Source organism: Rutilus rutilus (assembly GCF_951802725.1).
Source record: "Rutilus rutilus genome assembly, chromosome: 7".
Lineage (NCBI taxonomy): Eukaryota > Metazoa > Chordata > Actinopteri > Cypriniformes > Leuciscidae > Rutilus > Rutilus rutilus.
Genome location: NC_140221.1, coordinates 37,339,444 through 37,363,657, shown reverse-complemented (window position 1 = coordinate 37,363,657; position 24,214 = coordinate 37,339,444). Strand labels below are relative to the sequence as shown.

The 24,214-nt window shown below is 36.1% G+C and overlaps 1 protein-coding gene across 2 annotated transcripts; it reads right to left on the bottom strand.

Moving 5' to 3' along the window:
• Positions 1-251: 251 nt before the first annotated feature.
• On the bottom strand, positions 252-24,086 carry git2a (G protein-coupled receptor kinase interacting ArfGAP 2a). 2 transcript variants are annotated; one of them, XM_084413615.1, is made up of 20 exons: positions 23,686-24,086; positions 20,287-20,420; positions 18,593-18,705; positions 17,726-17,831; positions 17,446-17,532; positions 17,230-17,360; positions 16,196-16,290; positions 15,883-15,928; positions 15,459-15,510; positions 14,602-14,674; positions 14,402-14,499; positions 12,862-12,973; positions 12,630-12,772; positions 12,033-12,182; positions 9,680-9,952; positions 4,723-4,805; positions 4,310-4,501; positions 2,796-2,951; positions 1,944-2,007; positions 252-609 (listed from the first exon to the last, which is right to left on the bottom strand). In XM_084413615.1, the coding sequence occupies exons 1-20, from the start codon at positions 23,765-23,767 to the stop codon at positions 397-399; spliced, it is 2,403 nt and encodes an 800-aa protein (XP_084269741.1). In that variant the 5' UTR covers positions 23,768-24,086; the 3' UTR covers positions 252-396. The 2 variants fall into 2 exon arrangements, with proteins under 2 accessions (XP_084269741.1, XP_084269742.1); XM_084413616.1 differs by lacking the exon at positions 2,796-2,951.
• Between the last annotated feature and the right edge of the window lie 128 nt (positions 24,087-24,214).

Below are 24,214 nucleotides of genomic sequence, written 5' to 3'. Positions count from 1 at the left end.
GATTATCATTGAAAAAAAAAAAAGCTTAATTTGAACACAATTCAAAAACAACAAAGACATCCACAAATTATGGACCAAATGTTTGATTATAAAAAGGTAAAAGAAACTTAAGTTTTCAGTATAGTGCAACGAGTCAGGCGTTGACTGGCTTCTCATTTCTGCTCACAACATCTAGTCAAATACAATTTCACGGTTTAACGTATGTCCATACACAACCTTTGAGAGCATTTCAGCCTTTATCTTATGGCTTCAAGCCAAAAAGACACTTTAAATTAGAAAATAAAAACATGCAAATACAGTTTAGATTACAAAACAAAACAAAATCCCATACCTAAAAATGACTAATAAAATAACACTGAGAAAACCATCAGGGTTGCATTACAAGCGGAAGCAGGATCAGTTGTTGTTCTCTTTGGTGGTTACGGTAACAAGTTGCTTAGCGGCCTTGGCGATGTCATAAGCGCACTGGATGACCTGCTGGGTGACCAACTGCATGTCCACTGCGACGCTGCTGTCCAGAGGAGACGCTTTCTTACACTCGTTCTGCAGTCGGTTTGCGCTGGACGTTAATAAGCGCAAAGAGCTCCTTGCTGTCTCAGAGCGTGGTCTCTGTGGACAAAGGCGAAAATACAGAAATAATTACGCATAAAATACATACAGACTATTTTTTTGTGGTTTAAGACTTGGCTAACTACTAAATATATGTCCAGATGTCCTCAAGAAAGCATTTGGACACTTAAGACATTTAAATGTATACAAATATTTTCATGAATAATATATAACTGGGGGAAAAAACTGCAAAATATAAAATAAAGTAATTCATTATCAAGCAAGTCTGTGGAATTTCTACTATTTTTCTAGTTTTCTATCCGACGCACACACATTAAGATTTGGGTGTGCGAGGCATTATATTTTATAGTGAATTAAATTAAAATAGACATATTATTTATATAATATTAATAATACTGGAAACACTTTACAATAAGTTTCCATTTGTTAACATTATTTTACAGCAATAGTTAACATGAACTAACAATGAAAAATTCTAGCATTTATTAATCTTAATGTTAATTTCAACATTTTCTAATATATTATTAAAATCAGATCTGTTAATATTATTTTATGAACTTGAGCTCACTGTTAATGTTAGTTAATGCATTAAATAGCAATAACGAATGGGACCTTCCTGTAAAGTGTTACCATAATATACATTTTTAAATAAATAAATAAATAACATTATCAAAAATGTGACCTACAGTAAGTGTCCAAATACTTTTTGTGGCCACTGTACATCCAAATACAAATCTAACAAACATCCTAAATGTACGATATATTAAAAGCTAGATATAAAGTACATCCTACTTTACCTGCATACATACGTACAGTATACTCACGTAAAGTAATATATACTATAGCAAGTCTCGGCTGCATGATTTTTATTTTGTCACAAAATGTAACTACAGTATATTATTGCCCAGCTCTTTATATAAAAGTTCAATATATGTATACATATATTCATAAGTATGTAAAAGTATGTCCAACTTTATTCACATACATACTGTATACTAACATAGAGCGATATTTACTATATAGCAAATCTCAACTTCTTGATTGCTTGTATTGTCACAAAATTACATTAACTCTGTTATCACCCAGCTCTAATTTACTGAATGCAACTACAAAGCATGAAGATGCTTAAATATATACAAATATTTTAGCGAATAATATATATAATTAAAATAAACATTATTTAAATAATTATTTATATATAAATATTATAAACAATGAATACTATAATCACGTTATAAACATTAGCATCATGATTTTCTGTAAAGCTCCTTTGAAGCAATATGTATTGTGAAAAGCACTGTGAAAATACATTTTACTTGACTGTCTATAGCTTTTTTTATTGCATTTATGAAGTGTGGGGAGAAACTGCACACCTTGGGGAAGAGGGCAGCCATCTCATTCACAGCCACATGTATTCTTTCTGCGCAGGGTATAAAGCTATTGGAGGAGAAAATGATAGATACTATATTAAAATCTCAAAATAAAATAAAAAGTGTCTGGAGAGTGAAAAATCAAGCTAACCACAGAGCAATTGGTGGATAAAGCTTTAAAGCTGGACATTTATACTGGCATGATAAATACAAAATATTGTGTGGTTTACAGATATATATATATATATATATTTTTTTTTGTCTTTTAATACCTTTTCTTGAAAAATATCACTGACATATTACAGTTATTTAGAGATATATTTAGAAAATATATGGAATTTATTTGGCTTTAATTTATTTATAAGTGCATTTACAAGTAAAAGTTTCTGTGCATTAATCCACCAAAAAGAAAATCATGCATTTTTTTAGTTGTGCAGCAGACAAGATGCAGACATTTTCAATGTAATGTAGTAACATTACAACATTTTTTTTTTTTTTTTTACTACTCTTTCAAAATAACTGGGTTTGGCTTTCTGCAGCAATTTGAAAAAAAAAAAAAAAAAAAAAAAATATATCACACAGCTTATTTTGCAATAAAATTCAAACCAGTGCAAACCAGAAAGATCAAAAGTTAGATGGATGTCAGTACAAAGAGAACCAAGTGCACTGACATGAGTTCCTGCAAAAAAAGGGGAAGTTTAGAAGACAATGCAAACTGATACAGGCCTTTGGCATTACCGTAGACATACTAGTAATCATGCGTATTGCATTCATGTTCAGATTAGTGGGTGAGTTCTGGAGAGAGAGATAGAGGTAGACACTGTGCCTGTGAGGCAGGGACAGAGGCCAGAGTACCAGGAGGCAGGGTTGTTGGGGTTGGCTGGGTGGGGAGCTCTGAGGCCGAGGGACTGCATGGGAGAAGGGGGCTTGTCTGCCCAAGGCACCAGTGTGCTGAAACAACCCAGACTGTGTCTAAGTCTGCGGACACTCTCCCTCTGCTCACATGGTCCACTGGTTGGGAAAGAGACAGATCGGGACCCAAACAGAGCGTGGCCCCCGATGGGACAGACCCCGAATGATGAACACAGACAAATTGAGAACAGATGGAAAATGGAAAAGGTATGAATGGAGAAAATGATTCATTGGTTGGGAAACAAGTGAATTACGAAAACAGGCACTTTCCATGAATGGGGTACAATAGCGCTTAACCTTCAGAAAGTGTTCAATGTCACCCTCTGGAGATCAAACTAAATTCATTTTCTATTAGGTTTAAATGCGGTTTGCCATTTTTACAACAGTTACTTTACTTTGATTTGTGATTTATTTTATTTTTTTCAGAAATAAATATTAAATAAAGAAATATTAAATATATACACTATCATTCAAAAGTTTGGGTACAGTAAGTTTTTTTTTTTTTTTTTTAAATAAATGAATACTTGTATTCATTAAGGACACATTAAATTGATCAAAACTGATAATAAAGATGTGTAATGTAACAAAAGATTTCTATTTCAAATAAATGCTTTTTATTCATCAAGGAACTTATAAATAATAAATGATTATAAATCTGTAAATAACTAACGATGGCAAGTTTAGACTAATTTAAACTATCACTCAGTACAGACTACCCAGTTTGAGACTAAATGCTGGATAAAGTGGCTTACATTTCCCAAAAATTAATGTATTTGTTTGATCATTTGCTCTTGCATCTCTTTCAACTTAAGGCAAATTTGTGTAAAAAACAAAACAAATTGACAATGCTATGAGTATTTATTTATCCCTCCTTCCATGATGTAGAAAATGTGTAAATATTTGTATTAAAAAAAAAATGTTTTGTTTGTTTTACTAAAATGAATAAGATATTAATTCAACACATTGTCAAAATGATGTAATTGTGGTTCGATGTTAATTGCTGGTTACCGTTGAGAAGGTAAAGGTTGGACAGGCCAAAACATTTAAATAATCCGCTTTTCATACTTGTGTATTAATTTAGGTGATATTTCATCTGAAATATCTAAAAGTTCTCACGACTAAAAACACTGATTTGTGTCTCTAATGCTTTAAAGAGAAAACTTTTTGGTCACTAATAATCTTCAAAATATATTTTTGTATGTTTCGCATAAAGAAAGTCACACAGTTTAGTGACGACGTGAGGGTGAGTAAATAATGGCACACTTTTCATTATTGGGTGAACTACCCCTTAAACTAAGTCATGGGGAAACAATTTGTACCCAAGCCCAAAAAATGTACATATCATTAATATGTGGCAGAAGTTACCAAAAGGAAGTGACCTCAGATTTTTTTTGCTGCCATATATGATGAAGGAAGAAGTCGGAGAAGAGAGATGTTGACATTGGATGTCCTCTCACCTCTCATGCTTGTTCTCCTGTGCAGCCCTCAGCAGCTCCTGGATGTTCTTGGTGATCTGCTCAGTTTTACGGATGACGTCTTCAGTGCTGGGCAGACTGGGGTCAGGCTCAGATTCGTGATCATCCAGCTCGGGTATCGACCCGCTCTCTCCCATCCAGCCACTGCTGCGCAGACGACATCTACGGCCGAAGCTGCAGGGACGGAGGAAGTCACGTACAGTAAATGGAACCAAGGAGTCAGGGATGAGTAATGCTTGATGCATGGTTACAGAATCAATAGTTTGTTTTCTCGCTTTGCTTGGCTAAAAGTCGAGGACAGGCCGTTCTTGTTTTCTGAGAAAAAATGCTTTTGTTTGCCAATAGGAGTGAGACCTGAGTTATTTCAGGTCATATGAAAGAAAGCGGACACATACCCAGAGTCGTCCAGATCAGACTCGTTGACCGTGTTATCATAGTCACCATCAGACACACTGCTCTGCTTGTCAAATTTGGAGGCCTAAAGAGACAGGAAAGGACACGGCAAGAAAAACATGTGACGTCACTAAATGCCAAAGGTGGCAAGCAATGAAACTGCAGTGATGGAATTGGCCATTTCAGCATGTTTGCTAGTTCATATGAAATAAAAATAATTCAATTCAACTATCTGCATTAATGGAATGGTCAATAGGGGTAGAAGCAAGTGTTTAGCATTAGATTCATTAGATCTTTCAAGCACTAAACTCTGACAAATATGGAGCCCCTAAAGGGACATGGTGAAGGTATTTGGCAATGCTATTGCGTTCTTTCTCAACTGTTTCGAGTTCCCCTGAAAAACTTTGCGTTCACTCGCAAAGAACACAAAAGTTTTGCGAGTGAACGCAAAGTTTCTCGGGGGAATGCAAAACATTTGAAGGAGAACGCAAAAGCATTGACTTATGTCCCATTTAGGGGCTCCGTAGGAAAGCATTACAAGGTGTGAGGTGAACGGGTTAGTAGAGTTCTTAAAGGTCCCATATTGTCAAAACTGAAATTTCCTGGCTTTTTCCAGAGATCTAGGGGATATGTAACTACCATATAAGTTTCAAAACAGTCAATCCACAGATAAATGCACACAGCCTGCATAAAGTAGCTGTGCCTTTTCACGAGCCGTTGTGACTTCCGTATAAATGTGATGTCAGTACTACCGCCTTCAGTCACCACCTCCACCAATGGTGGGTCACTCAGAAAACAACAGGCCAATCAGAAGAAAGGCTCATGAATATTAAGCAGAAAGGCCAAAATCAACCTGTTCTTGGCAGAGCTCCTGAGAAAGGGGCTGTAAAAATATATTGAGATGGTTTTTGGTACTTATACCGCAAATATATATTCTTAAGGACATCAAAACTTAAAATAAAACTTCAGAAAGGCGTACAATATGGGACCTTTAAATGTGGTTACGAGAGCAGTCTAAGATCAATAATGTTAATCAATAATGCACTTCTAGCCAAGGTCAAATCTACCACATTTAACTGAGTGCCAGTCTCCATACGTTTTGTTTAGCAAGAATGCATTAAATTGATCTTACGTGACAGACAGCAAAGACTATTACATTGTTAAAAAACATTTCCATTTCAAATAAATGCTGTTCTTTTGAAGTTTCCATTCGTCAAAGAATTGTGCATCACGGTTTCCACAAAAATATTAAGCTATTATTCAACATTGATAATATAAGAAATGTTTCTTGAGCACTAAATCAGCATATTAGAATGATTTCTGGAGGATCATGTGACTCTGAAGACTGGAGTAATGATGCTGAAAATTCAGCCTTACCATCACAGGAATAAATAGAAATTTTATATTAAATTGTAATAGTAATGAACAATAATAAAAAAAAAATGACTGTTAATATTACTGAGACTTCTTTAAAAAAAATTGTTTTAAATCTTACCGACCCCAAACATTTAAATGGTAAAGTATCTTGAATGCACTTATAAGTCCAAGTGCAGACCAGCGGATGCGAAAGCTAGCTATGAAACAACTAGTGTGTCCTCGAGGGTAAAACTCGAGTTACAATTGAATCTAGTTCATGGTCCTGATTAGAGTTTTCCTTCACAGAGCCATAAAGCATTTACAGTAAAGCTGTTTGACAGTCTCACTGGAGCATGATTTACTGTGCTCAAGGATATGAGGTAATGGGGTCAGATGCCAGCAGCACTCCGAGTTGGGACATTACTAAATTAGTGTAACAGAATATTATAACAATTCCGTATCAGGGCAACATGACGCTTGGAGAACCACCACATGATGTCTGAATAATCAAACTAATGTTCCGTTGAACAAACAATCACTTTTTTTACTCTTCTTCTCTACACACATCTCCTCGTACTGTACATAGGGGTGTAAAATGCATCAATGCATTGTGATACACTGAACTGACAATTAAAAAAAAAATCCTTACAGAAATGAATAATCAAGTATGTTTAGATTAATAATACTCAATGTACTGCATTGCAGATTTTATTCTTATACACAACATAATTGTTTCTCCAGATCCTCAATCGACTTCCAGCGAGGACAGCATTCAAATGTTAGGGTTCAGTAAGATTTTTTTTTTTTTCAGCAAAGATGCATTAAATTGTTCAAAAGTGAGAGTAAAGTCATTTATAATGCTACAAAAGATTTCTATTTTTTTAATACATGCTGTTCTTTTGAATGTTCTATTTATTTATGTTTAAATTTATTAAAAGTTTTCAGAAACATATGAAACAGCACAACTGTTTTTAACATTGATGATAAAAACAACCGTTTCTTGAGCACTAAATCAGAATATTAGAATGATTTCTGAAGGATCATGTGACACTGAAGACCAGAGTAATGATGCTGAAAATACAGCTCTCTCATCACAGGAATAAATTAAATTAATAATATTATTATTTTAAAATATATTAAAACATAAAAGTTTTTTACTGTATTACTGTTTTTACTGATTTATTTTATTTTATTTTATCAAATAAACAGTATTGGTGAGCATAAAAAAAACATTGTTAAAAAATGTTTACACGTTTTAAAAGTTAAAAGTTTTTTTGGGGTAAAATGTTTATTTTTTATTAATTTAATTCTATTGTCAGATCGATACTTTTAAAATTAAAATTGTCAGACCAAATATTTACAGCCAAATCATTGCTTTCCAAGTGCTAAACAGCCATGAACAAGACCCACAATACAGTCTCTGTGACATTAGAAACATGGATCTAAATATGGCTGTAATCTGCACACACAAAAATAAACAAGCTAATCCAGCTCATCTTCATATTGCAGCCCAGAGCATGAGCAGTATAGCATTCCAAGGCATCCTGAACAGATGCGTGAGCAGCAGTGGACAAGCCCTGAGCAGTGCACCCTGGGAATGAAGACACAAGCCATGAAATATATGTGCTATTTATGAGGACGATGAAGGCAGAAATACGTATCAGTTGAAAACAGCAGCCCCTGGAGGGTTGTTGGAGGGACCGCTCGTGCATGCTGATGCGTGGAGCACAACAGGAGTAGGAGGAAAAGGGATGGATGGGAGTAGAGGAGGCAGAAGATGAGTTTGTGAAGGATGGTGGAGAGGAGGTAAGGGGTTCTGGGAGCTTTCGGCCGGTCCCACGAGGAACGGAGCTTGTCAGGATGTACTTAACCCTTCGCGCACTCTCATACAGCAAACAGGACGGGGAGGATGAGGAGGAGGGGAGAGATGAGGAGGAGGCCACAAACACACCCTTTCCGGTCTAAAAAAGGGGTGCAAATAAGACTTAAGACAGAATGAAAGACATACCCACCCTCCCCCCCACGATAAAGAGCTTGGAATAAAGAACAAGTTGATATAGTAACTTTGACTTTTGTAAAACTGCATGATGTTGTCAATAGAAACTTTTGACAAAATACTACCGTTTAAAAGTTTGGGACTCAAAATCAAAAATACAGAAAAATGGCAATATTGTGAAATATTATTTCTTTTTTTAATATGTAATTTATTATCATCAGGAATCTTCAGTGTCACATGATCCTTGAGAAATCATTCTAATATGCCAGTTTGATGCTGAAGAAATATTTCTTATGATCAATGTTGAAAACAGTAATATATTGTGGAAACCATGATACGTTTGTTTCCAGGATTCTTAGATAAATATAACATTCAAAATAACAGTTTGTTTGAAATATAAATATCTGTAACATTAATACTGTCGTTTTTAATCAATTTAATGCACTTTTTCTAAAAGTATTAATTTCTTTCAAAGAAAAAAAAAAAAAATTGTACTTACCCCAAACTTTTGAATGGTAGTGCATACCAATACATACCTAACATTTCAAGTTGTTAGTTATATAAATGAATATTAGTTCATGTATTACGAACAAACAAATTGACAATGAACAGTATTAGATTTTGAAATGAACATTAACCTAGATTAATAAATGCTGTTAACAATTGCAGCAAACATTACCTTGTGAAAAATGATAGAACCCGGCAAAAAGTGTTAAATAACGACTGATGAATGGTTTGAACGAAGTTTGAACAGCTCTAACATTTGCATGCTTTTGAAAATAATCAGTAGCATTAATATGCAGTAAAAGCGATGGAAAACCATAGAGTTAAAACATTTTTTTTAATATAGACACTCGAAAGGTCAGTAAATAATGAAAAAGGAACAGGAACAGGAACAGGAACTTACATTGTATAAAAGACAACTGAAAATAAAATACTGGGCATTTTACATCAAGATGATATTGATGATACTGAAACTTGTGAGCCAGAGTAACTGACATGTACAAAAAAATATTTGTTTTTTAAAACAATATCAACATTTAAAAATGTTTCCACTGTGAAAAAGTAGTACCCCTAAATAATTATTTAATACTTTTTAGAAAAAAAAAAAGGTTAAAATGATGTACACTGACTTGAGTATGTCAGTCACGTTGAGATTTACACATTTAAAGCCAAATGCTACTCATTTATCTCAGAAAACTCTAATTATTAAACACTGGTACAACATCGTATTAGCCAGCGAAACAAAAATTGCTTGGTGCACCTAAACCTGTGATCTGAAATTATATGTACAGTTACATAAAGCAATGACTGTGTGACTTGTGCATTGAGTTGGCAATAAAGACATGCTTTGTGAGTCCCGAATGGCACATGAAATTAAAACAGGAAACAGAAATATGATGAAATAGCTGCTACAGTATGTGAGTCAACAGGATACAAAGTGAAGCAATACGTTGAGTGAACCAAAAATGTCCACAAATGTTTATTTTGGAAACTCTCATGAAGCGCTGAGAATTGGAAACATACCATCAGCATACTAGCATGCCACAACATTAGAGAAGGAAGGTGAAGAAGGAAAAGAAGGCGAGAGGCAGGTCTTTACTTACATAGGTTGGGAAGGGTTGCAGGGTGGGGAAGGTCTCCTCGGGGTAAGGGGTTTCTCCCTTGGGGAGAAAGGGCTTCAGACCAGAGCCGGTTTCATACATAGACATGGGGCGGCTCGCCCGTGCAGACAGCTGGCGTTTCAGGGCAGAGGAGGAGGAAGAAGAGGAGGAGGGACTGGAGGGATTGGGGTGGTCAGGGCCGCCGGGGGCCTGATAGGGTTGTTGAGCGGAGACCTGCCGCCTGAGAGAGCTGTTCTCGCTTTGCAGAGACTGCAGCTGAAGAGAAACACGAGTAAGCGAGAGAAACGCATAGAAAAGCAGAAACTGTAGCAAAGCTGAGCGTACAGGAAAAGCTGTCCATCAATAGATGAATAACAATGTTCAGTGTTGCCCGTTTCAGGCCTGCTGAATTTTTTACATTACCGACAAAAAGGATTAAACTAACCCTTTGCCTTTTCCATCTCAAAAATTAGTATAAAAAAAAAAAAAAATAATAATAAATCACATCCTTTTTTCTACAATTTAATTGGTTGAAATGGTTTTAAAAGTTGGCATTTGAAATTGCCAATATTATGAATATTAAATAGAATTATATCCAACTTTTTAGAGGATTTCTAAGCTAATGATAAACTAAAATAATTATCATATTGAAATTATAACTTATAATCTTATAAAAAACCAACAGTAGTAATTATTTGAGATAAATTATGAGGAAAATTGATTTTAAATTAAGTTAAAATCTTAGGGGAACTTTGAATGAATAAGGAGAAAAGGGATAGAAAAGCGTTAAATGGAGTTGCTCAATAAATCCAAGTTAGCATGCAGGCACGGGTATGCAATGTCTAGACATGTTCACAGAACAAGCGCGTTTAAGAATCTACAGATTCACTCTGCAGCTCAGAGAGAAGCCAAATAGCTCGAGCCAGACGCATTGGCCAGGATCAGAAAGGAAATGCAGAGCGCAACAAAAGAGCCTAAGGACTTCACTCATGATAACATGATTTGGGCCATCTCTATTTTCAGATTTCCATCCAATGCAAAGCCACACAGTTTTATCACACAAATGTCACAATGGTATAATTATTCTAATCATTACAGTTATAAAAGTATCTGAAAAACATAATACACAACTTGTGTGTGGGAAATACATAAATCACAACCGCTTTCAAATCATCATACATTTTAAGCAAGAACTCAAGACCTTTAGCAACACAACAAAACTAGTTACATGTTCTTTCACGAGAGGACAGAGTAGTTTTGGTCATAAACAGTGAAAACTTTCTGTTAGGCCTACATTTTAAGTACACTAATCACCATATTCTATTTTAATCATTGAGAAGTGTAACAGGAAACAGGCTGAAATGGTAACTTCCTTAAAGAGATAGTTCACCCAAAAATGAAAGTTATGTTATAATTTTCTCACCTTCAAGGCATTCCAAACATGTATGAACTTCTTTCCTCTGCTGAACACAGAAGAAGATATTTTGAAGAATGTGGGTAACCAAACAGTTGACGGTAGCCATTGACTTCCATAGTATTGTTTTCCATATTTTTAGGTGAACTATCCCTTTAAACGTTGGGCCGTTGACGGACTGCTCTTTTTTTATCACTGAGAAAATATCACTAAAAATACTGTTTGATTTATTCAAGACTATATTAAACACACTTCAGTGAGTGTGAGCAAATTCACTTCTCTCCTCTCTGTAACTACTTTATAATTTATTGTCTTTAGAGAATATTCCTTGAATGGGGTTAAATGTCTATGCGAAAGAGAGAAAAAAAATATAGGCTATATTTCTAACTATGTTCACATAGAAATGACAATAAAGGCTTGAAAGGCTCCAAATTAAATTCAGAATTATTATTTTATATTCAATCTATAATTGTATCTGATTTATATTCTGGAAACGCTTGTCTAACGTACACACATATAGAAACAGACAATTAAAACGAGTCATGCTGATGCAAGAGCCAACTGCTGAATCAGGTTTGCAGTTAGGGAGGTTAGCAATAGCATGCCAACTTATCTCATCTGCAATCAAATGCCAAAAAAGTCAGTATGTTTTGGGTTTATGTCATTGATAGAGCATCTTTTCGAGTGATTTAGAAAGTTAAGGTCATGCTGGTTATTTGAACACTACGGCAGATATTACAGGATTATTTTGACATCAGCATTCCAGAGGATTTTAAGAATCGTAATCGTTCAGTCAGACGGGACTTTTAGGTCACCTGCGATTTTGCCCCCTCACGTGCGAGAAGAGGTGCAGGTGGAGGGGTTAGACAGTCTTGCTTTGTTTAGGAGCAGAAACGCTGCTCAGACCAGGGCGTTCAGCGCTCACTGCTGAATCTCTGGTACCTTTTTCTGCATCAATCTCAGCTCTTCACTCAGATTACTGTTGGCTTTCATCAGTTCCTGAATTTTGGCCTCGGAAGCGGAAAGTGCGTTTTTCACCTCCAGGAACTCCTGCACTGAAATCGGTCCATCGGACAGATCAGAGTCCAGGCTCTGAGGGGAAAAAGAAGAAAGATGGAAAGATGGCCAACATGTACACGTGTACGCTGGGATGGCAAGAACGGCTCAAAACAAAATTCCTAAAGCTCCACCGGCTTACCTTAGCTCTGTCTGCTTTGCCTATTCGTAAATCAGTATCTGTTTTATCACACAAATGTCACAGTGGTCTAATTATTCTAATCATGAACATTTATAAAAGTATCTGAAAAACATAATACAAAACTTTTGTGTGTGAATTTAAACACAAATAATTCACCACTTTCAAATCATCATACATTTTAAGCAAGAACTTAAACACAACAAAACTAGTTACACATTCTTTTATGAGAGGACAAAGTAGTTTTGGATCACAAACATAAACCTTCCATTATGTTTAAAGGACACTAATCACCATTTTCTATTATAACCTGAAACTGTCACTTCTTAAAAGGGATAGTTCACCTTCGCTCTGTCTGCTTTGCCTATTCGTAAATCAGTGTCTGTGTCCTCGTCGGATGCCACGCTGTCATAGTCTGGCTGGTCGATTTCCTGACTTTCACTTCCATGACGACTACCCACACTTTTGAAGAACACGTCAACATTGTCTATGAAGAAGTAGACAACAACCATGAAACATCAACAAAATCTATAAAAGAAAATCAAAGACTGGTGTGTGTCTGAATGCAGGCTGTACCTTTAGGACTTGAGACTGAATTCCCCAGCTGGCGTCGCTTTGCATCACTTAGAATATCAATCACAAGTGTGGCAAATTCATGAGCGTTGAACCTTGCCAGCTTTTGTCTTCCCTGGAAAAGAAGTTAAATCATGATTTTATTGCATATTCACCAGCTGAACAAACAGCTGGTCTTACGGAAGCCCTGTATAATTAGAGCCCAATTAGGCGTGCTTCTTTTCAGGACACATTCTTGTATTTAAAAACAGCTCAACCAGGGGGCCAGGGCCAACTAGGGGGACTCAGGATGACACAAAAGTATTTAAATTAATAAATGATTATTAATATATGAACATAATCTAACTTTAAATCAAAATGCTTCATATTAAAATCGTATTTCTTTTCATTTTCCCCTCAAAAACTGTTTTACACTCTGCAATACAGAACATAATTTATAGAATCACAAAATGAATTGTTAATTTTAAACTAGTCACCGGAGTGAATGGGAACATGATTTATTGAAAATATATAAGTGGTTCTTAAGTCAATACTTTTTTAATGGCTTGTCAACTTTCCATTCCTCCGCTGCATGATTCTATTCAGCGCTGGATTCTAGCCACCACCGGATTGTTGTCAGCGCGAAACACATTTTTGTGCACGTGAATGCTGATTCTAGCCACCACTGCACCACAGCGCTTGGGCGCTGGTCTATGACTGGAAAAATAATAGAGTCGTTGCAAAAAGAAACGATACATAGCTTACGTGTTGCATTAAACTGGCAGATTTCAGAATGTTGTAGGCAGTTCTTTTGCAGGTTTTACATGTTTAATCTTGTCTTGCCTGGATCTTTGGTGTAAACTCGTGAACGCCCCCAAGAACACTTGAAAAATCTCGCTTCCAATGTTCAGTTGTTCTTTAAACGCCCCCGTTTATATGGACATAACACTACTCTATATGGAGCAAATGAGCTGTTCCGCTGGGTCCTAAAGTCAGTTCTCGAATTTTCTCTTCAGAATGCATTCAGATTCAGATACACACACACACACACGTAGACATTATGAAATAATTTTTTGGTAAAGTTAGTGATAATTTAGTGAGTATTTTTTATGTTTTTCTATGTATACTGAAACATTATTGATATTCCATTCATTCCTAAGAGAGTCAAATTGACCCGTGATGGAAGGATTTGTTACTTTTTTTTTTTTTTTTTTAACCACATAAACTCCTCAAATCCAGTCAATTCTTTCTCCTTCTGAAGTCTTGGACTACTCTGATTAACTTTTCGGGTCAAAATGACCAGAGGGGAAGGATGAGCACAACTTCTCATAAAATGCATCTTTGTGGTTTGGGTTGTCTAAGCAAACTGTTGGTGCATAGCAGTTTTGATGCCATTTCCTTTTTCATTAATTTTGTGGCATCTCTGTTTGCATGTTCGTCTGGCACATTTCTGTATGGTGCACTTTTAGCTGCAAACACTGCATAAAAGGTGCTATAAAAAGTTCACTTGTCAAAGTGCAATATCTTTATTTCCTGCTAAGATGACTTTCGGTGCAGTACTTGCCTGGTTTCGTGTTGAAGAGTACTCTGGGTTTACAGGAAGGAAAGGCACAACTGTTGTCTCTGTTACCAAAGTGCTGTGGTTCTGAGTGGCCAGCCAAACTACACAAATACAAAGACAGCGCGTGTCACGCTTTGCACTTGTATGATGTACATTTCATGAGCCTTTTCTTTCCATTGTTCATCACATGCTGATTATCTCACCTGCATCTGTCTCTCTTCGATCCACTTCATCGTACACATCCATTGCTAATTCCTCAAACAAATGATCGCTGAGCTGCAATTATATTAGTTACGTAAGTCATCTGTGCTTGTCATAAAAGCATGTTTAGAGACAGTTTAAATAGCAAATAAAGATGCTGTCTTATAGATCAATGACTGACAGATAGAGGGGGGGGGGACTTAACGGCCATCTGCTTCAGAAAAGCCCAATGATTTACTCTGTGCTCGATAGTGTTGGGGAAGCTACTTTAAAATGAGCTTTCCAAGTAACAAGCTACAGTAGTTAAACTACAGTTAAGCTACCACAGTCTACTAGCAAAATGTAAAGGGTGCAGCTACAAATAGTATCATTTATCTCTGCAATCACAGTAGCATTTATCTATTACAAAACAATGAGGATATGGATTTGCATTTTGCTAGTAGATTGTATTCAATTATGGTTGACATCATTTGAACAGAAACTGATACTAAATAAAACTAGTCAAAAACAAAGTGATGTATATGCTATATATATGCTATATATTCATAAAGCAGAATTTAGCTCAGTATTTTGCTATAAAACATGATTAAAAAAAGAATTTGGAGGGACTTCTGTTAATGTTTGAATAAAACAAACCATTAAATTGTTTTGTTGATTTACACTAACTGTCCAAACGTTCTGATTCACTATTGAACTACTGTAATCCTACTGAAATATGTAGTTAGATTAGCAGCATTTTACTTTTTAGTTAGTTACTCCCCAACATTAGTGCTTAGTCTTGTTCTGTTTGGAGGCTATGCTGATACATTGCTTAAAGTAAAAAAAAAAGAAAAAAAGAAAAGAAAAATAGAGGACTCACAGACTGCAGTTTTCTTTTTGCAGCTTTTGCAAACTCTGATAACTCCAGACTGCTATAAAAAGAATAGTACAAATATTAGTTTTTGTTTTTATTAAAATAGCTTTATCATCAAATCTGTTATGGTAAAAGCAAAGGTGATATTTACATAACTGCCATGTAAAATACTTACACATTTCTTTTTCATCAAAGACAGCAAAAAAAAAGAAAGAAATGGCAAGATATTAACATAAAATAGAGTCAACTTTAAAACCTTGCTCGGATCACTATCTCAGCTTTTCAGGGAAGTATTCTGGGATGCAATCAAAAGATTCAAAGCATGACCAAGCACATCCCCGAATACTCCTCTACTATAGAAGAAACGTCTATAAGGGTGGCACCAGTATCATTAACAGGGGAACATCAGAATATATCAGATTATTACTACCTGTCTGCCATCTGTGGTATAATGAAATGCTGTCCACTCTTGTGATCTGAAACACAGAATGATGACAGTAATGACTCACAGTACTCATTCACAACAAACTGACAATCCACTGACAAAGATGCACACTAAAGCATAAACACATCAAGCTCACTGTAACATCACTGTGGTATTTTATTGAGGCATCTGGCGCTTTGAATACCATAACCCGTCACCTGATCTGACTAAAGTAAAAGCGTGCTGAAAAATGGCTTTATCAGCATAAACAGCTGGATATGAAAACATCAGTTCTCATCATGATAACACACTGACTCACCAGGCTTCCGCCCACAGAGATAGAAGGCCAGCCTGTCTGTGAGCTCATACTGTACTTCCACCAGTCTGTCTGCCAGGTCCTGATGGCCAGCCTGCCTGAATACAAACAACACAATGACGTTATGACACATGGCTTTTTATTTTTGAACTTTTAGGTCCTGTGCCAAATGCTGCCCTCAGACCTTCTATGAAATCTGCACCAGTAATAGGGCGCACAGCAGGCCCTCTGAATCATAAAATAGCAAATGGGACAGCATACACACCCATGGACCAGTGCTGTTATGAATTAAATAGAAATAGAAATATAATTGATTTGCTTTATTAGTTATCAAGGGAACATTTCAAATTTTTAAGTTTTTCATCATGCTGTATATCAGCTTTATTTCAATTACCAAAAAAGCTGAAATAAAGCATGATGAAAAACTTAAAATAGAAATGTTGGTAACTAATTGTAATAATATATTTCTGTTTTAATGCATTCTCTACTGCTGTGTCAGTTTGGTTGCATTTTTAAGACCTTTGAAAGTGGATTTAAAGGGATAGTTCACCCTAAAATGAAAATTTAATGTTTTTTAACTCTCAAAGTGACGGTAACTATTGACTTGCATTATATGAATCACCAAGGATCACGGTTTCCGCTAAAAATCTTTACTGTTCTACTGAAGAAGAAAAAAAACACCTCATCACATCAAAAATGACAAAAGCACATAAGAAATTTTTTAACTATAATAGCTTTCCTGTAGCTCAAACAGTAGAACGCTGGCGCTTGCAACTCAAAGATCATGGGTTCGATTCCCAAGGAAAGCAAGAACTGATAAGAATGTAAATGTGTACCTTGAAATGCAACGTAAGTAACTTTGGATAAAAGCATCTGTAAATAATAGTGTCTAAACAATACTAAAATAACACTACCATGGACTTAACATGGATATTTGTTAGTGAAGGCAACTGATAAATAAAATATAGTGTGTAATCTATAAATGCAGAGTTATATGCCCAGTGGCGCAGGCCATCAATGCAGTAGCTATTGATTACCTTGCATAGTTGATGGGCGTTTTGCCGTTAGAGTCTGGAGCCCCAGGGTCTGCCCCATAAACACAGAGAAGCTCAGCCTGACACACTTGCCCCGCTTTAGCTGCTATGTGCAGCGGGGTGTTCCCTTTCTCCTGTTTAAACCAGAGCAGAAAAGTTAAAAATGCATTTTGTATGTAACTGAATATGATAAATTGAGGCGAGAACAGAGGTTTTTACCGGGTGGAAGTAGTTGGCTTGAGCCCCAAGTGACAGTAACCGCAAACAAGTCTCAAGATTGCCGGTTCTAACGCTGGAGTGAAGTTGCTAAAGAATCAAAAACAATGCGCATCAAGAGACAGTTCAACAAGCCTGATAAGCATGCAGACAAAAATGCACCTTAGATGTGCTAGAGGAACCATTTCAATTTACAATTCAACAATAATAATTTAAGTCAAACCTGAAAAAATGTCTCATAATGGATGCATCACATATTTGGATTTCGAAACTCTTTCCTTACCTTGCTTAGATCAGCGGCTGCTGTACTGTCGTCATCTCGACAGGGTAAGCGATGGACGTAAGCCAGCATTTGATACTTTGCTTTTATAAACTCTGTCTTGTTGGGGCTTTTTGGGTGAGAGAAACAATGGAGGTATTAGAGCCAGTCAACAGTTGGTGGAGTTGCTTTATCTCAGCAACTATCGTTTTTATATAAAACAGTTAAAACTTTTGGGGTTGGTAAGGTTTTAATGTTTTTGAAAGAAGTCTCATGCTCACCAAGGCTGCATTTATTTGATCCAAAATGATACTTAATTTTACTTTGTCTGTTTTTATTATGTTTACTGTGTGCTGCTACCTTGGCCAGGGCTCACTTGTAAATGAGATATCTATCTCAATGTGATTTTCTTCCCTGGTTAAATAAAGGTATAATAAAAAATAATAAAAAATACAGTAACATCGTAAAATATTATTAAATGTTTAAAATAACTGTTTTAATATATTTAAAAAATGATATTATTATTAATTTAATTTATTCCTTATTGATTCTTCACTGTCTTCAGTTTCACCTGTTCCTTCATAAACCATTCTAATATGCTGATTTGGTGCTCAAGAAACATTATTATCATGATTAACATTGAAAACAGCTTAATATTTTGTGCAATTTTGTCCCCAGGATTCTTTAATGAATAGAAAGTTAAATTTTTGTTTGAAATAGAAATCGTTTGTAACATTATACATGGCTTTACTGTCACTTTTAATCAATTTAATGCATCATTGTTGAATAAAAAAATGAGTATCTCACTGATCCAAAACTTTTGAATGATAGTGTATAGCAAACATACATCATTCTGCTATGTTAGAAAATGTTTCAAAACAAAATACTCACTGGATTTTATCCTGAGGATTGGCTTTGCGTTTTCCGCTCATGATGGATGACGGGTCCAGCAGAGTGTGCTCCCATATTGCATTAGCACCATTGTTGTATAATGTCTGAACCATCTGTGAATGAGAAAGAAATTGAGGGCATACATCACAAGACAAAAATCCATTATGACAACATGCTTCTTTAAATATGCTTTGTGAGTCACAGTCTCTGTTGGAAGGGCCTCCAGTGAGGGCGCACGCCAATAAACCGTTTTCTTAGAACCATTCAAAAGACTCTTTTGATGGATTAAAAAACACAGATCTGTAAATAAGAATGTGGAAAAATGTACTACACAACAAGGACACATTAAATGAAAAGAGACATTATGGGATCAAAGCAATCAGTCGAAGAGAACAGGAACTTGAGAGAGAAGATGCTGCAGGCCGTACAAAAAGAGCACATTAATGAGTCTGTGACTGTTCCTCGTGTTCAAATTAAAAGAAGACAGGGTCGTTTTAGAACAACAGACTAAAACAATGGCTATTGTTATCTCTTTCTATGGAATTTACATTGAAAAAATGAAAAAATGATTTGAATTCGGTTACTACTATTTGCATTAGCATTACAAATATTAGTTTTTTTTTTTTTCTTGTCAATGTCTTGCTTTGTGATAACGAAAAATGTCGAATCATTGCACAAACTGTATTTTTGAAAATTATATTATAGCTGACTAACGAGTCACTGGATATGGTTTTTCTGAGGTAAATGTGACGTTACATGACATTGTTTACAAGCTTGTTTTACTGAAGTCTTTCCATGGTTGAAACACTGATTGAGCGATTCCTTGTCACATGATACGGATTTCGATAAGTTGTATCTTTTAACACACTTTCAGATGCTCATTCATGTTTATTTCGCGTTGTAACTGGTATTATTAAGGCGGAAGAGAAGATCATGTGTGTTCCGCGCTGATGCTTCTCTTCAGCTGAGCTGCGTCAGAGCGATCTCACGCCACAGCGCCAAAACGGTATTTATGTTTTTGAATTTCGTAAGAAAATGGACGTAATTTGAAATTTGAGACTTTGTTTCATATCAATAGTAACAAAGCACAAATATTATTGCTATTTATTGAATGGGATGCGCGCTACAATGTTCCATTCATTCATCAACTGTAAACAGGATGACTAATTGATTCTTGGGATTTAAGAATCGATATCGGTTCGTAAAAATGAGAATCGATTAAAATCGAGAAATCAATATTTTTTACCCAGCCCTACAAAATAATACCTCTCTGTATCCTTAATTTTGACCGTATGGAGCCTTTCAGCAGCAACCAAGTATTCAACCATTTATAGGACAAGTTGATATATAAAATATATTTGATCAATCAGCATTTATTTTTTATTTTAAGATAATCTGTATTAGCCGATTAACCAAAGTTAGTGCTCACTAGAATCTATCAACAATCTTGTGAGTGGATTATTCACATTTCCATCTTTCAAATATTTTACCATAAACTCAGAAATATATATATCAACATCGGCTATTAAACAAAAACCCATCTCAGTCAACCACAAGGCTACTTTTAAATATGCCTCAGACTAAAGATGATTACAATAATGTCAAAAAGTCTCAGATGAAGCAGGCTGATCAGTTAAAAACAAGAAGTATCAAAAGGAACCCTACAGGGTGGCTATTTGTCTGAGTGGGCTCACCTGTAGCTGGGTGGGCGGCCAGGAGGTGTTTGACAAATGCCGCACTTGCGAGTTGTGGCGGCCCAGGCTGCGGTGAACGCCGCAGCACTCGTCACATATCAGAACTCCTCTGTTCACAGACGCCCAGCGAGGATCTAAGGGACCCCAAGAAAATCAACAGATTCACAGGAAGTAAACAACAGCGTGTCTCAGAGTCAGCAGTGTGTTGATCATTGATCAATACACAAAAACACTAATGGAGCTTTTTGGTTGGTGCGTGAGAATGGAAACAGAAACACAACACTTTTAAAAGTATGAGAGATGCTTCTTAGTAGACTGCACTTAAGAAAATGAACTTAATATGCACAAAGGAATCGTATCATCACAAATGAGAATTAAGAAAGCAAACTTTTTGATTTCATTTTGACTTTAAAATGTATAATTTACACTACAAACAAACATTTTACTTTAAAAATGCATTTGATGTATACACAGCATGTGTATTAATTTGCTTATGTTCCACTATAAAAGTCTGATAAACCATTACTAGTAGCACAGATGTCTAAAATGTAGCTTTGATATGCATGTGATGTAATATATGACGACACCTAAATGTGGTGCTCAGTTCTTCCTTATAAGGCCACAGTAGCAAAGGGTAAATGTCATCCTTTCATGTATGGCAGTAAACGCGCTAACTTCCTCTTACATACACATGCCTCAAACCACAACAAATGCTGAGCAGCTGAGCTTTACTTCCAGGGTATGAGCAGGTGAACTGGGAAACACTGTGGCTTCTCAAAAGCGCCGTCTACTGCAGCGTGATTCTAAACTGGTTTCACTTCAGATTCAGACACTGAGCATAAAGTAGCAACCGAAAACACAAACAAATTTGTTTATCCTACAAAATAAAAGTAAACAGAGATGTCTCAAAATCACACAGTATTAAAAAAAATATCATATGAGCTACATAAATACAACACTTTATACATAAAATATAGGATTTTTTGTAGTATTTGTAAATGCATAACCAACAGCAGAAGAGTGATTTAGCAACAGAAGATATGGAAAGTATTATACCTCCCTTTAAACCATTTTTGGGTCACGACCCACCAGCTGAGACCTAGATCACAACACTAGACAAACTCAACGACCAAGACTGAGACAGAATCAACACTTGTCACTCAACACTTGTCACATACCAAGGCAGTTTTTAATAGAATGTCATACATAGTCTCCCTCCTTCACTGAGTCATGATGCCAAATAAGTGAAAGTGGGGTCAATCACACTGGACCCATGACTAATGTGTCTGAGCAGTCCCTCCACCCCCCTCAACTTTTCCCAATGACAGATTCAGGCCAACTTGTGATTTCACTTCCTTCAGAAACAACGATTTGAGTCAACGCTTGAGAGTGTCAGAATTCCCCAAGAACAGAGTTTTGAGGATTTTATTTTCAGCCTGATAACAGGCAAACATTTCTTTTCATTTCTGCAAATATTAATAAAATATATCTTTTTTTTCATTCTTATACGAAAGATTAAAATTTGAACGGATATATAAATCACCAGCCATTTTTTTTTTTTTTTTAATCATTTTAGACTAAAACAAATATACGTTACAAACTTTTGCAGTTTTTGTACTTTATTAAAATGAAGGTACTACAAAGGTATAAAACTAGGTAACTTTTGTAACACCTGCTATATGAACACAAAAGGCTAAATGGTCTTAAATAACAGTTACACTAGAACGTTGTGGTCAAAAACGACAGGCACAAGAAAATGAATGGGAAATACGAAATGTGAAAATACAGAGCAATTTTTTAAGCCTGATAATACACTTATAAGGAACTAGGGAATAAACATTCCTGTATTATTTTCAATTATTTGTATTATTTTATATAGAAATAAATGGTGCATCAATCATTTAGAGGTGAATATAGTCTAGTACCATGAAATACCCTAAAAATACAAAATGTTAAGGAATAAATATTATTGAAACAAAATATAGTACATTCATTTGAATAATAATAAATAAAAAAATACGCTTATTGTCTTAGGTCTATTTTGACTGCAGAGGATTACAAGTGTTAGGGCCTAAATCTGGACTAAAACGCATGCTTTTACTTCGTCAAGGGAGCAGGTCATTAAAGTCTCTGACATTTATGAAGTTAGTGACCAATTTGGGTTTCACAGCCATGGGATATATGATACCCCAATTGCATCAGTCTAATAGAAACGAGTTATCTAAATTAAAAACCGGTCCACTGATAAGCAGAGAGCAAAAGTCACTTCCCTTCATGCACAGGAAATATCAAACAACAGCTGCAAAGAGGCCAAGGGCCAGAATCAAGCATCATTCCTCTCTCACCCTCTTTCTCCCTCCCTCTCCGAGCCAAGGGCTGATCTCTTCCCCATCAAGTGCTGCAGCGGCTAAAATAAAACCCAGTGCTGAATGACTAAAAATATGCACCCTAACAACAACTGCCCAATGATCCCTCCTGACATGTTGGGGCAGCCCAGGCCAGCTGGTGTCTGAGGCGTAACGAATCAATATGGGGAATGAGGAGAAAACAGAACCAAACAAATCACAGGACAGAAAGTTCATATTTTATAGTTTTAACACTAAAATGGGTCTATCCTAAATACAATACACTACCCAATGAAACTCTTCTCTACACATTTATCAAATAAAATGTTGTTCATGTCATTTATAGTCTTAGGAGGTCAGATCTCTCATGAATTGTAGCTATTCGTGGTCAATGCATTTATCACAAAGACAAATTATTACACATGAACACGGTGTAGTTACGACAACAATGCTACGTGACATTTTATTTATTTTTTCTATCTCTCAAAAGTCAGGGCACAGCATGTGTTTGGTTAGGGTCAGTTGTTAGTAATGAATAAGGCCACATCGAGCAAACTTGGATGTTGTAGATGTTTTCACTTGGAATTCCCCTTGAGGGTCAAGTATGTTTACCCATTTCTCCACAGACAGTGAAGCGAAGTGAAGTAAAATACAATGATTGATCACAAGCCTTCACAGCATCATAGGATGCAGAAGAAAAACCCGCAAAATTTAGTCAACACTGCATGCGGTGTCTCGGTCACAAAACCCACCAGCTGGAAAAGAGCAGAATCTTTGGGCACGAGCAAATGAAGCCTACAATGCTGTCTAGGTAGACACCTCACTAGGTTTTGAGCCACGGCCAATGGCAATACATCATCATGCTCCAAAAAGCACACATTTACCATCCGTTCATATCAAAATCTGGCTGTATAGAAGGTTGATTTATGATCTAAATCATATATTTGTATAGCTAAATGTTATCATTCGGTCACTTAATTCGGAAATATCACCTGGTTGTCCAGTGCAAGTTGAGTCTTTTATTAAAAATTCTATAGTAGCAGAATATACTCACCCGAACTGCTGCAGTCCGCACAAACTTCGCTATTTCGCAGCCGTTTCGACATCCTTGTCTCCAGTAACGCGGGTATTACCATCTATTATCGACTTAGAATCGTCTACGGATAAATTTAAAGCATGCACCGCTTTGACATAATGACGGGATCCGTTTAAAAGTATTGTATCACTGAAAGAGGATCTCATACCCGAAGAAGAGGACGCGCATACGGAGGAGATAGATGTGTGCGAATCGGTGCGAACGCTGTATGTGAAATAATGTCGTACTGTCTAGCTTGAAATTAGGACAGACGAGTCAGGCAGTGGAGCCTCTGTCATGATACATTAAAAACTACACTACGGAAATGCTTGCCAGTAACCCATCAGATCGCAGTAGAGTGCCATCTGCCCTTCCAGACCACACATTAGAGTTTATAGTGACGATAAATCAGCTTTCTAGCGCTGCCTGGCCTGACACACAGTGGACAGACGCGTCACTGCAACGCGTGAGATATTTTATTCATTTATCCATTTATTTACAGGCCGTG

Coding starts and splice junctions, on each gene's coding strand:
- git2a (XM_084413615.1), bottom strand. CDS start 23,767: ATGGTAATACCCGCGTTACTGGAGACAAGGATGTCGAAACGGCTGCGA. Junction 16,291..17,229: donor ACGCCCATCAACTATGCAAG/GTAATCAATAGC, acceptor GTTTGTATTCAG/GCAGGCTGGCCATCAGGACC. Junction 12,773..12,861: donor TTCAGTCTCAAGTCCTAAAG/GTACAGCCTGCA, acceptor ACTTCTTCATAG/ACAATGTTGACGTGTTCTTC.